The sequence below is a fragment of the Motacilla alba genome, chromosome Z (genome assembly GCF_015832195.1).
Source record: "Motacilla alba alba isolate MOTALB_02 chromosome Z, Motacilla_alba_V1.0_pri, whole genome shotgun sequence".
In the NCBI taxonomy this organism is placed as follows: Eukaryota; Metazoa; Chordata; class Aves; order Passeriformes; family Motacillidae; genus Motacilla; species Motacilla alba.
Window position 1 is genome coordinate 64,072,751 of NC_052046.1, and position 14,742 is coordinate 64,087,492.

At 38.6% G+C, this 14,742-nt stretch overlaps 1 protein-coding gene across 1 annotated transcript in view; it reads left to right on the plus strand.

Annotated features, from left to right (window-relative positions):
• The first annotated feature begins 420 nt into the window (after positions 1 to 420).
• Positions 421 to 14,742, plus strand: part of LOC119696070 (coiled-coil domain-containing protein 171-like) — a 28,381-nt gene continuing 14,059 nt past the window's right edge. Inside the window, exons 1-5 of the mRNA XM_038125587.1 lie at positions 421 to 479; positions 5,301 to 5,439; positions 6,686 to 6,860; positions 10,435 to 10,616; positions 13,351 to 13,491. Coding sequence (XP_037981515.1) covers positions 421 to 479; positions 5,301 to 5,439; positions 6,686 to 6,860; positions 10,435 to 10,616; positions 13,351 to 13,491 — 696 coding nt within the window. The remainder of the gene's footprint in view (positions 480 to 5,300; positions 5,440 to 6,685; positions 6,861 to 10,434; positions 10,617 to 13,350; positions 13,492 to 14,742) is intronic.

Below are 14,742 nucleotides of genomic sequence, written 5' to 3' on the forward strand. Positions count from 1 at the left end.
GTGCTCGAAATCTCTTGGCTTGAGAGGTTTCACAAGAACCTTTCCCTAACCCTAACTCCCTCCTCATCGAGGCAGACGTTCTGCTCCTATGGCCAGAGAGCCCACTGCTTTGAATTCTGTGCACAGACATTCAAAACTTTCTGGCTGTTTGTTCCTCTCCATAACCTGGGCACTGCCCTGAGGACACGCCCATCTCAGCGTGTGGCTTTGGTCTCAGTGGGTCCTTTTGATTTCCTGCAGTTCTGTTTTACTGTCGGGAGCCCTTAAGCCTTTAAACACATTTGGGAGGCGGGGCTAAGCCCCGGCAGAGCCCCGCGCTGGGTTTAGGGAGCTGTGACATCATGACATCACCGTGCCTGTCCAGGTAGCCGCGGAATCCTGTCTGGGGCTCCGCCTTGGCCCCAGCAGTCCCAGCTTGTCATGCCGGAGGACGAGCGCCATCGGGACAGCTGCAGACCATCCGCTGCAGACTCACACCGGTGAGTTTCTGCAGCTTCGCTGCGGATTTGTCACACGCTCCTGGCCTTGCCTGTTTGAAGTTAGTGCCCCTTAAGATCACGGTTGGGTTTATTCTTGAGCGGTCCTATCACCTTCAAATGTCGTGGGACCTTCAAATGTCGTCCTGCTCCACACTCTGCCATGGGCAGGGATAGACTCCACTCCCCCAGGTTGCTGCTCCAAGCCCTGTCCAGTCTGATCTTGGACGCCCCCAGGGATGGGGCAGCCACAGCTGCTCTGGGCACCCTGTGCCAGGGTCTCACCAGCCTCACTGAGGAGAATTTACTCCTCACATCTAAATCAGTGGCCTATTGTGAAGTATTCAGCATATAGTCAGCAGTTTGCAAGAAGAAGCTGACACATGTTTTTAGTGACACATCAAACATGATTTCCTCAAGCAAATTCTTCCTCTGCTGTTTTGTTAATTATGGAGTTCCCACAAGCTGCTCCTTGGTACTGGATTTTTTTTTTCCCTAAGTGAAATAGCATGCTTTTTGAATTTATCACTTTGCCAGTAAGCTATTGATACGTATTTTAACAGAGGAATATTGCATATTCAAAATCTTTAGCATTCTCAGGTGACACTCTTCAGATTTAGTTTTTTCTTTCCCTCTATGTGACTTCAGAGTATTTTAAAGAAGTTTTAAAACTTCAGAATGATGTGGATGTGACAGAAAACATTTTGATTCTGTTATGAAACTACTTTTTTTTTTCCTGTTCATGATGAGATTTTGGTGCAAGTTGCACCAAAAATATAAAATAATAAATAATAAATAATAAAAAGAATGATGTTATGAAAAACTAATTTCTTAGTTCTCAGGGCTACATCTTAATGCAAAAACTCAGTGCAATTTGTGAAAGACTTAGCAACCTTTAACATAGCAAGTGTTCTATTAGGCAGGTAACCTTGGATACTTGATCTACTTAAAAAATCATAGTACCTTCATTTATCTCCCTTAGAATTGTGTAGAATTGTTTTGAAGAGAAGCAGAGTTTGTAATCTTCTCAGGAGAATGTAGCTCAATCAAGGCAAACATAACATTTCTTTACTGGTGTTCTGAAAACTCTGACAGTGGATATTCTGCTACATATTTATTTATTTCTCTACAATAGTCAGGCTTAGAGGGCTAGCAGTACAATTCTATTTTCTAAAGCTGATGTCAAATTGCAGTTGTAGTAATTGTTCACGTGGTAGTGTGAGCGGTTAAAAAAAAAATCCATCTTTTAGTATGTTGACAAATAAAGGAAAGCACGTCTCTGCTAGAGACCTTGATGGTTTCATGATATAGAATAGACTCATCTTTGAAGCTCATCAAGTAAAAGTACATATGGTTAACTGTGTTCTTAATTCTCCACAGTTTATAGACTTAAAAAACTGCATTTAGGACACCATGACTTCACCTTCAGACAGCATGACTTCCAGAGAAGCTAATCGGTGAGGTTCAGTTCTGGATTTTTAAGTCTAGCTGTTTAATTCCTGCTTGTGTGGCTTTTTTCTTTCCTAGATGCCTGAAATGATACAATTCAGGCAGAGGAAGAACCAGATATGGTGTCACACATGCAAGCTGTTATAGAGTCATGAGGAGGTAGAGACAGTTTCTGCCAGCAGGGAGGAGCACTGCCCAGGAGTCACAGGAGGGTGTTCCACATCAATTGAGATGATAGAGTTTGGCTTTAAGTCTTACCGTGACCCTGTGCTTTATAACTTGGTAAGAGTTCGATCTTTGGCAAAAACTATTTGTCTCTCTTGAGTCTGTACAAAACTGCCAGTTATATGGGAACAGCAAAATTCCACAAATACAGAGTTTGGTTAGAAAATCAGACTGCAGTCTGCTCCCTGAGCTGCAGAAGTTTAGCAAAATGACACTGCTAGGTAGTAAGTGAAGGAACATTTATCTCTGTTGCAAAACTACTCTGCATTTTCTGCCAGCTGTGGAATTGAAGCTAGTGAAAAGCTGCTTTTCTGCAATGGTCAATGCTGACTGTAACCAGCGGACTTGGGAAGTGAAAATTGAGACTTCAGGTTTTGAGCTACAAAATCTTCTGCTATATAGAATTCAAGAGCTATTTCACCTGCTCATATGCTTTATTGAAGATTCATAAAGTCCTGCTAAAAATAGTGTCTTCATAAAAATGGTGTCTTATTAAAAGCTGTAGTTGGTAAAAAACATATTTTAGCTCAAAACCAAGGCTTGATGAACTACTAATATAAGAAAAAGGAAGTAGAAAATATTCTCTGAATTTTGTTAGACTGCAAACTGTGCATGCTTTGAAATGTTTCAGAGATTTTGTGAGGTTTTGTTTTTGAGTGACTCTTCCGAGAGCTTTATACTACTTCAAAAGATGTCTAATGCTTTTTTTGCCAGTACTCAAAATTATGTTCTCTGTTCTAATGCTCTGATACACATTATTCATTTCCATAGCATCCTTAATTTGCTAATGCTTGTGGTGTCATATCATTTGTGCATGATATGATTTTGGGGATTTTTATTCTCCCCCAAAGCCCCCCCACAGATTCAGTTAAGCAGAATAATTTACAGTTAGTTTCTTCTCGGAGTAAATTTTAATGTGTCTTTGCATCATGAGTTTTTGTTGGTGGATATTTCATAGGAGAGCTGAAAGAAGCAGATTTCTTGAACTCTGACTGCCACACAAATCAATGTAATCTAATTAAAACCTTAAAGGTTTTTATAAAAAAATGGTTATTCTCTTGCTTCCTATCTGTGTGGTCTCCATGAAAATAATATTCTATCTCACCAAGTTTAAAGAAGGCAAATGACTCCCCTGCTGCCTACAGGCCAAATAAATGGTTACCCTTTCCATAACTCTTGTTTCTTGGACCAAGTCTTCCCCAGTTTTCAGCTTGGGTTTTGCTTTTTCCCCTAGGTGCTGTCTGGCTTTTAGCTATTTTCAGCTGAGACTGATACTTCATTCATCATCTCTGAATAAAATTACTTGCCTTTATTTCTTCTGTGTTTTCCCCAGAAAGGGAGAGAAAAGGGTCACTCAAACCTATTACATGATGTCCACAAACAAGATTTTATTCAGCTTACAGATGCTCTGGCTGTTCAAGTTCTATTTCTTTCCAAATCTTCTTACTGCAGGAGCTGAGTTGCACTGAAAACAGTGATTTTAATTGTTGCTGATCTCTTGCTTTTTGAGTCATGTTGTTTGCTTTGGGTATGGCTTTGGTCGTAAGTACTGAAAACTAATAACAAGCTTTTGGTTTTCTTGCAGTGCATGCGGATTTTAATGATTATTATCTCCTACATTTATTAAATACATAAAATGTGTTTAAAACATGGCACCTTGTGGAACAATTTCTGATGGCATATAGCTGTTCTGATCTACAGATGATGTCTGTCTGCTTTTTAAATGGGAATATACTAACTATTGATTCAATTACAAAGTGTTTATGGTCTGCAGCTAAAAAAATGAAAATTCATCCTTTAACAGCAGTAATGTCTTTAAAGGCAAGATTTTATCTAAGCTACCAATCCCCTTGTTGACAGCATTTATGTCTCTTTGGCTAGTCAAAAAAAAAATCATGAGAAAATATATGTCATCAGGTAAATTTTTTGGTCATGAAAAACGTTAATTGTGCCTAGACACAAATCTAGGGGTAAAGTGGTCACTTTTAATTTAGAAAGATCTATTAATTACATGCCAGTATGGGGTTATTTTTGAAAAAAATACTTCATGTAGACAAAGGTATGGTATTTTAGTATTTACATTTCTGTATTATATGATACCAGTTTAGTGCTTAATTTAATCATGTTTCTTTTATCAGTGTATTTCACATTTTTTGCCCATACAATCTTGCACTTTTATCTGGAGAAAATAATGATTGCAGTCTTACAAACTTAAAATCATGTGAAAATGAACATATCAAATAATGTCAACACTGGTTTTCATGAACTGAAATAACTTAAAAGCTTTCCAGTTTGAAGTTATAATAATTTTACTTAAAATTATTTAACTGGTTAGTAAATACTTTTTTAATATAACTATTTCTAGGTATACATATACATATACATGTATATTTATGTGTGTGTATATACAAATAAATTCATATATTCTATGTATAAATTTTCCACTTTATGTATAGAAGCTTGATGTTGACTCTTTTGTTATTGTTTGTGATGCTTGAGGGCAGATTCTGCTAATTGCCAAGTAGACTTTGTTTTAACTAAAATAGTAGTGGAAATTATGATAAAACAGGGTAGTTTGGAGGAGTAAGTCTTCAATTTGTGTTGTGTTTGTGAACAGTTGCATGTCTTTAGTTGGAATGTATGTATCTCAGAAGACAAAGTGTGTAAAAGAGAGGTTTTTCCCCACATCTGTGCATTTGTTTCATGACAGAGGTGGTTTTGAGATGGTAACTAATGTTAAAAAATGAGACTTATTGTGGAGACAAAAAGCTTGCCAGTTGTTTTAACTTACATAATTGGAATGATGTTTTTAAGCCTCCTGGAAGTTAATTATCAAAACTGATGGAAGTTCATTATTGGAAACAAAGATACTGAAAAATAAAAATGAATATGTTATGTCCCAATCAACTTCGTTAATCCAAAGCGAATCTCTCTTTTAAGTTCCTGCTGCCACATCTCTTCTATCTTGCATAATAAACAATTCTATATAATCCTTTCTTTCTTCAAGGAGCAATACTAAGATAAAAACTGCACAAAATAATTTTACTTATGTGAAGGTTTCAATCTCTGTACCCATGATTGGGTAGCTGAAGTAAAGAAGAATTGAAACTTCAAAGGAATGCTCATGTTTTTTCAAAACACATTTTTCAGCTCAGATAATTCTAGAGAAGAGTTACAGTTGCCTCAGGATACAAATCAAACAGAAATGGACACTGTTGAAGATCTGAGAAGAAAACTCCATAGTCTGGAGAAAAGAAATTTGGAATTAAGCAATCAACTCAATCAAGAAGTAAGGACTTTGTTTGTTTGTTTGTTTGCTTTATTTTACACTTGGAATAAATGTAATTTAATTCCTTAAATGCAGTTTGTTTCCTTGAAATAATCCTTTCATCAGGTGAATCAAAATCACATTCAGTAGTTGGAAAATAACAAAGTAGCACTGTACAGACATCTCATGCCTGTCCATAGGGACTGGTATCACTTTTAGTGTCATTGCTAATAGTTGAAGGTGTGTGTAAGAAACTTGAGCACTACACAAGAGTAAAGTAATGCAGAAGAATATTTTGCACCCCCAGCTTTGGAATTCTCAATGTAAGATGTGGTTGGTTTGTTTGTTGGAGTGTTTTAATCCCAGTAATGCCAGGGATCCATTTTACAGAATCACCCTACCACTGATGGAGCAAAGGGAGCATGACAAAGGCAAGCCACTGTGTTAGAAGCAGGAATCTTTAAATAAATGGATGGGAAACAACAAACTCGCTTTATTGGCTGTATTTAGTAGAAAACAGACGAATGAGCACCCACACCAGCTGCCCCTAACAAACTGCTGAGAGCAGAATTGTTACTTATCGCAGTAATAAAATTCAAACGAAAGAAAATTGTAATGAAGTATTTTCTCACTGCTACTTCATTTAGGTACTAGTTTGCCACAAGAGCATCAGGGAAAACCTTTGTAGTGCGGTTAAATTATTTCCCATGAATGGAGCTCCTGTTAATAAGGATGCTGCTGCTTTGTAGATGTTCTGAAGAAATGTGTGTTTTACTTTCCACCTTCTTGAGTTCAAATGGCTTGGATGTGGTTTCCTGGGTCCAGTTTTTGGCAGCAGTGACTAGACTATCCTTCTTATACCAGATAAGAACCCTTTTTGAAGCCTTTCCTTTGTTTTGTTTGTTGTGTTCAATAGCATTCTGCTTGACTGCTGAACATCATTGGACTGAAGTTTGTGTTTACATAGTGAGTTACTCGGTGTCTGATAATCTAATATCCCAACACAACTGCTTCTCTAGTAGTTAAATACAGTTACCAGAAAATCGCCTGTGGAATATAGTTGCAGCTTTGATTTTCTTAAGGCAGAGTATGTTTGGAAAAACAGAGAGGTACGATTAAGGTACATGAAAATGATCTAGGAACAGGATTAGTTTGCATAAAAAAAAAATAAAAGTATCTAAAATGTGCAGTTTCAAGACCATACTTCAAATTCAGATGGGATAAAATGGCAGCTGTGAATGCAATTTCTGAAATATTTATTTTCTAGATGTCTCGCTATGAAAAAGAAATAACAAAATTAAGGTTGGAACTTGAGAGAGGAGAAGCTCTTCGTCAACATATGGAGAGTGAAATGTCATTTGCTAGAAAAGAGGCTCACATACAGATGTATTCTATAGAGGAAGAACTGTGTGATGTCAAAAGCAAGGTTTTGGAACTGCAAGGTAATCTTCAAAAAAAAAAAAAAAAAATCATAGACCAGAGGCTACGTCAGTCCCAAGTGATTAAAACAAGCAGAGATTGCACAAGGCTTTACAGTTACAGCCTTTTTTGAAAGTCTCTTATTTTCCCATGTCTTACTCATTGTCATGGTTTGACGCTGACGCAATGCCAGTGCCCCCATGAAAACATATTCTCCCTGGTTATCTGCTGTGAGATGCGATCAGAAACAGAGCAAAGCAGGCCTCTACTTGTGAACAAAGGAAGAAAAAACTTTATTATCTTACAACTATAATAAAATGAACACACAGAGCAAAATGGAAACCTTTCAAAAACACTTCTCCTCCCCCCACTCAATTTTCCCTCAGCATAAAATCAAACCTTAGATTTTTTACCCAGTCCATCACCTTCAAATAATCAACTCTCAGTCCATCTCCATCCTTCAGACAATCACCTCTCATTCCATCAAGGAGAGAGAAGTCCCTCTTGCGCCACAGGCTTTCCCTGGAAACACCACAGAGTCCTCTTGTGTTTCCACGTCACTCAGCACCACCTTAGTGACTTCTTCCTTCCATGTCCACTGCTCTCACCACTGCACATGGACCAGAGCTGCTTTTAGGGTTCTCTTTTCAAGGATGCTTTGCCCAGTTCCAGGAGTAAAACGACAGTCTCTCAATTTTTGGGACACTAGTCCCTCCCAAATTTCACCCCCTGGGGCTGAGGGGTCTCGAGAGCAAAGCTCTTCCTCTCCACTGAAGATCAAGGGCACCACCACCCTCCTCACCCGTTGTCTCTGTTCACATCACTCCTTTGGCACCAAGCCATCACCTCCCCCTAAAATGCAGTCTCTGTATTACAGGAAAAATGGTTCTGTCCATGGCCATACAAGAAAAGTCCAGCCAAAGGCCACTCCATCATCTCCTCCCACCTAGAAATCTTCTCAACTTCTCTCGGTCATTCTTCACTTGCACAACTTTGCATCACGCTTGCCCATTTCCTCCTATTTCATCCCTATCTCTCTTCTCATTCAGCTCCCGGAGGATCAGCATTTGCAAGGTTTCCATCATCCCATAAAAGGGTTAAAATCACAGTCTCTACTTGTCCAGAACTCCCATGCTGGCCATGCCGGGCACTCTTCTTGCTCCCCCCCCTTCTCCTTCTTGGCCAGGCCAGTGCTATCAGATTTCAAGGTGGCACTGGCAGCTCTCTCTCTCTCTCTCCCTCCTGGGAAAGGGGGGCCGCCTGATGCCTCTCAGAGTTCTTCCACCCTTCCACCTCTGTCAGGAACTCACTCTTGTCCTGCCGGGGCCAGGGGCCTTCACCTCCCTTCTCTGCCCAAGGCTCCGGCCTACCTCCCTCCGGCCTCGTGGCTTCGCCTCCCCTGCCCAGCCCGCAGCTGGGCAGGGGAGGTCTGACCTCTCCATCCACCGGAACCAAGAGAGAGTGTTCCCCTGGGAGTTCTTTGCTTTTACCCCTCTGTTCTCAGAGGTGTATCCATATCCTCAGTGGCCAAACCAGGTGCCAATATTCACATCTGAGCATCTCTTGGTTTGACCACCACCTCCCAAAAACTCACTTCCTTTCAAACCACAACACTCATCTGTTTCTGTTAGCTCATAAGCATTTACCAAACCCTTGCTGTCTCATAGGAATTCAATATAACCTGCTAAGCCTATCAATACCTTTTTTTCCCTCTTATTCCTTACCTTCTGTTATTCCTTCCCTCAGTGTGTACAGAATTGTAATTAAGGTGTCCCTCTCCACTTCCTGCTTATCACTATGTCCAGCAGTTCTTCCTTTTCCATTTCAGGGGGAAAAAAAATAAAATGGAATCCTGTTGATTTGTTTACACTCTTTCCAAAAACTTTTTCTTTCCCCCCAGGAGTTCTTTTCGTGCTGCTTTTTTCTTTCACCTTTTCAGATATTTCTAGCTTTTCATTGCTCATATCTGGCCTCTTCATGTCATCTTTGGTTTTGTTTTTCTACAAATAACATGTGTTATGACAGTAGTGTGTGGAAAGGAAGGGTTTTACCTACACATTTCTCCCCCTACCAGTGTTGCATTCAGAAACTCAAATTTTCTTAATCCTTCTCAAACAGAGAGAGATTTCTCACATTTAAAAGCTGGGGAGATGCTTTTTTTTTTTGTTACCTAAGTAAGTATAATAGTGTTTCAATTTAATACAGGAGATGTATTTGTGAACCTTTGGTGTTCACTGAAAAGACTGGAGCATTCCTGGAGTTGGTAACCTTACAAGGATGGAAGAAGACTCTGAAACTTGAAAGTGCACTTATACTGCCAGGTTTTTTTTGAAGCTAATAGGAAATCTGCACTTCCATTCATTTGGAGAACACACAAATTACAAAAATCTTGGTTGGTTTAAATTTCTCAAACTGTTTTTTGTTTGGTGGTGGGTTTTTGTTTGTTTTGTTTTGCTCTTGTTGTTTTTTTTTTTTCCCTGGTTTTGTTTTTATTGTGACAAATGTCAAAGAAGCCAAATAGTTGTAGTGTTGCTTCTCATTACCTTTTCAGTTTTTAACTTACTTCTGCTTCTTCCTGGTGTCTTGGAGCCTTGCTCACCTTGTGTGGTGCTTTTGATACAATCTCAACTCAACTTCTTGGACAGAGCGCCTCACTTGTGCCCTGTCTTTAGTATTTTCTCCAAACAGTTTTTCTGCTGTTCTTCTTGAGACTTGACTTCCTGACATCTGACAGGTCTTTTCCATCATTGTGTCCCCTAATTCTCTGTGTTTTCCCAACATGTCTCTTCGGATTGTTTTATCCTTCTCCAGCTACAAAGAAATTTCAGAAGAACGGGAAGAATTTGAAGTAAAAATCTATTGGAAAGTGGTGATCACATAAACACTAACATAGCTAGTTGTACTCAGTATCATCAAAAGCTAATACAAAATATTTTGACTGAATTTGTGAAATGAAGCAAAGTTCCTAGTCAAACTGCTTTTAGGAAAATAACTCTTCCTTGGCATTTAAGCTTTCATAGAGGAGTAAATCCAGTATTTCCCTATCTTGGGGCAGCTGCTGGGCTGAAGATGTCAATCTCTTGAGCAGCAGTAAATTTCCCCAGAAAAGCTAAGCCTTTGCTCATTAGCCCAACCTGCCTTAGGTTTTCCAAGAGTGATTTTCATGTGGCAGGTGCCTGTTTTTACTGTTTAATTAATTGATTGATATAGACTGAAGTATCTCATAGATATTTGGAAATAAGCTAAGCAAGTGTTGCAGAAAAATGTAATTAAGTTCCCCATGCTATAGAGCAGAAGAGTTGAATTTTTATTCGTTTCCAAAGGGAGATGAGCTTTAATTTGTAGAAATCTCCAAAGCATTTCTATGTGCTTGTGTGAAAGATGCGACAGGAACACAAAATGTGATTGTTTCTCTGTAGTGAAACTGGAAGTGTTATTGTTCCAGTGTTTCACAGGATATGTCAATACACAGAGGAACTTATGTTCATTATACTTTTTTTTCTGAACTTGCTTATTTGCAGTGCTATTTGTCTTTTTCTCTTTATCTTTTTTTTTTGGTTTTGTGGTTTTGTTTTGTTTTGTTTTTGTAAACAACAGTACTCAATCACAAATATCAGCAGAAAGCAGCAGAAACTGAGAGAATGCTTCAAAGTGCTCAGTGGCAGTTGGAAGAGGAGCGACGAAGATTTGCAGTGGAGAGGTATAACATCCACAAAGTACACCTTGCTGAACTGGAATTCCTTTTTAGAGAAAAAGCTGAAGCAGAAATGGCTTGTCAGGTATGATGCATTAACAGATGGAAAGTTCCATGAGATGCTGGCTGAAATTTTTGTTGGTGCAAAGTGTGTGGTGGGTTGGAGTTTTTCTGATTCAAGGGGGAAAAAATCCCCCAAATAGTTAAATGCTGCAGATAGTTCTGAAGATGACTGCTTTATGGAGTTACACTTAGTAATGCTAGTTTGGGGCTTTGATGGAATGTGTTGTGGCTGTTTGTCATGGTGACCACCTAAGCCAAGTGATCAGTACACAGAGCTAATGAAAAACAGAGGAGCTTGTGGACAGGACCTAAGGAACTTCTCAACACAAGCAGAAACACAAGCCAGTTTTTATTCAAAGCTGGTTCTTGTAAAGTTAGGGCAGGATATAGGCTGTGAAGAAACCTACTTTTAGACAGAGTTTTCTTTTTGAAGTTGCAGGTGCAGCAGGGTAAGCTCTGAGTTCTGGCTAACAGTAAGTGGCTGAGTTAGTTTGAGGAGGCTCTGGAAGGGTATTGCCTTCTGTTGTGTACCGCATTTTGTAGAAGCTACCTTCAAAGAATTTAATGCTGCAGCAAAATATCAATGTTGAAAAAGTATGCTATGGTCTTTCAAGTGATGTTTGTCCTTGAAAAAGGACAAAAGGAGCAGTGTATAGCTCAGGACATTGTGTTCTCTGTCAGTTCCCTGGCAGTGTTCTCTGCCAGTGGTTGTAGAGGAAGGGGTTTTGTTGGTAAATGTATTCAAGCTACAAAATTGTAGGAATGTAATTAACATGAGTTGGCTAAGATTGCCATGAATACATTGAGCTTGTTAAACAGGTCAGGTTCTGAGCTGTAGAGTTTCAGAATCTTGACATGTCTGAACTCAGAAGTCTTTCAGAACTTTCAAAACTCACTGAAAGGAAAATGTGATTCACTGCTAGGTGTCAAACTCTAACCTGCCTTCAGTAGGAAAAAATGTTCAATTTTTCCACTTTGCTTTTGTAGCTGTTCCCCTGCCCATCACCCTACAGTTATGTTATGTATAGTTATAAAATTCCAGGAAATAAAAAAATTACATCTGGATTTGACTGCATTGAAAGCTTAATTCTTTTCAACTTGTCAGATAAACATCAGAAATATCTGGATTTATAAATTATGACTTTGAATGCATTGCAATCTTTTGTGTTGTGCATTTACAGGCCTGGTTTAAATCTCCTTTAGTTATTCTGAGTTATGAAATGAAAGTTAAGGAGACTTAATTGTGCTCTTAATACATGCAGAGAAGTGAGATTCTCTGCCTGTTGGCAAATCCTGGCTGGAAAAACTGCACTTCACAAACCATAATGCTGAACTTGGCCGTGAAAATGCTGAGGTAGGCATGGCAGTGGAGTCATAGAGTATTGAAATGTGTGTCTGGAACACGCAGGAAGAGTCACTCTCTCAGCTCTGTGGCAGGCTCGTGATGAGCTCTCTAGCGCGTATCCTGGCCCGGGATGGGAGGGGTCAGATTGGATAGGAAGGGCAATAGCATCATCTCGTGGTTAGGCAGATCATATCCCTTCACGTTTTTTTCCTACGAATACTTGGGGTTAAGAAAAAAAAAAATCATAAGAAGAAAAACCAGCTGTGATTTTTCATGAGCAAATATTTGATATTTGCAGGTGGCTACGGGAATGGTATTAAGGAGTCATACTGCCTCAGAAAAGTCCCGAAATTCTTCAAAACTCTGAAATCCTGCAGCTCATGCTGACTTGTTTAATGAGCTTGAAATACTCCTGGCAATTTTAGTTTGCTAATGTTAATTACATTTTCAGTATAAAATGTTTTTAAACTTTTTGTAGTATTTGACAGCAAACTATCTGTTTCCTTTTTCACATTTCCCAGTTCACTTTTGTTAATACTGGAAGATAAACCTGAAGAAATAAATATTTCTGTATCTTTACAGGTATAGAGTAGAAATGCTAGAAAATGTAGAAACGGTTAATTTTGGTTTATTTATGTATTTATTTATTTTGCATTTTGAAGGGAAGAAACCTGTCTTGCTGGACATGCAAAGCTAGAGGATTAGCTTAAATTGAATCCAAATTTATATAGACTATGGGGATTCTGTAGCAGTGACTTCATAGAGCTGCAGTGTCCAGTAATGTCAGTAATTCTCCAAACATGCAGCTTAGTTTAATTTCAGTGTGCAGAAATTGAAGTTTGGAGCAGACTATTTTATTCTATGAAGGACTTCATACTTCATGAGTTGATCAAGTAATTCTGTTTCTAAATAGAAGAAAATCCTTTTCAAAAGAGCAGAAAATAAAATTATTTAGTCTGTGGGAGTAACTGTTTCTAAAAACATCTGATTTGAAGATTCAGCAATCAAAATCATAACAAAAATGAACTTTTGTCCCTATGCATAACTTCACCAAATGCACTCTGTTTCTGTCATTGCCACTGAGGTGGGAGACAGACAAGATCGGAAGGGCTGTACTCCTTTAGGGAAAGATTTCCTGTGGAGACCTGGTACTGATTTTAGTGTTACCACAGAAGACCATGTTCAGAGTAATTTTTGGGCCAACACAGATTTCTTGGTGGTGAATCAAAAGCATGTCTGCTGTTGGGTCTAGACTTCTGTTGACATGTGCTGTTGTCTTTAGATTTTAAAATGCTAACATCATCTTCTTATGCAGTCTCCATTCCTCTGTTGAACTCTCTACTGCAATTATTTATCTTAGAAAAGATACCTCTTGATGCGTTTATTTATTCATTTACCTATTTCTCTTTAGAAAACTAATGCTGCCTTGCAAAGCATTGCCAGGCAGCTTAATGATGTGGAGGCAGAGCACCATGGCTGCAGCAAGATGCTGAGTCTCCAGGCCAACCGTCTGGATTTCAAGGATAAATGGCAGGAGAGGCTCATCAAAGAGGTAAAGCTTTCTGCCTGCTGCTGGGAGTCTCAGCAAGCACTGGCACAACTGAGCAGTTTCATTTTTGAAACCTCTGAGTTAGACTATGAGTGCCTTGTGTTTGATAAACAAAATGTGGAGCGTCAGTTTCTCAGGAAAGGTGAATCCTGCAAGCCTGACCTGAGACTGGTGTTTGAACTGCAGATGGGAAGAGGTTTATGTCACTGGGAAAGTACTCAGCAATATGGGTTTAGAAGGAGTATTTGTGCAGGATTTGTGAATTTTTAAAATTTTTATTTAAGCACGTTATGCAGATAGATTAGGGGGAGGGAAGAGGCAAAGCTTAAGCCTTTTGGCTGATGCTTTTGTGGACTAGGTTTGGTAAGCTCTGTGCCATGACTTTCTCTTTAATAGGCCTTCCACAGATCTCTGTTTCTCAAATATTTCCTTTTGTGAAGGTGTGAGCTTATACAGAGTTTAAATTTATTGCCAACAGCTCGTATTTATTATTTAAATTATTTATTTATTTATTTTTCACTTAACATTTCCCTAACTTTACTTTGAATATTAATGTTCTTGATCTTTGTTGCATCACTTGAAGGCAGAAGTCATTTTGGGGTGTATTGTTCTTTTCAAATCAGTCATCAGTCAAAGGGAGAAGATGTTTTTGATAGGAAACAGTGTAGTTAAAATTGCATGTGAATTTCTACTCTAGCAGCTCTGTAGTTACTGCTTTTGCTAAAAGCATTTTTTCAATTGAAATACAATGTCCAGGCCTTTCTATAGAGATAGGTATCAGTGATTATAAGAAATGCAGAAAGAACATAATCCTAGGTCAACTTCTTTAATAAAGGGAAAATATTACTTTAATATTCTGGATCTAGAATTGTTTCCTTTTCTTTATTTATTGATATGAGTTTTCGCAGTTCCAAAGTGCAAGTAGTTCAGATATCACAGGTTGGTTTACGGAGACCTAATAAACTGAACAAATAAAGTTGTCTTTGCATGATGTTATCATCTTTCTGAACTTAAATCTTTTCAAAATGTACTTTCAGGCAGCTGCAGTGAAAATAAAGGAACTAGAAGAAAAAGCTGCAGCAGCAAAACTAGCACATATAGATTGTAAATACACTACAGAAATCATGCAGGTAAACTTTGAATTAAGTATTTGGTAGAAGTATGCAGTAAAACAGGAGATGAACTTGCAAAGGTACAATCTTCCAAAACTGTTAAGACTTCCTTGCTGTGGTGAAAACACTGAGTAGATGTTTT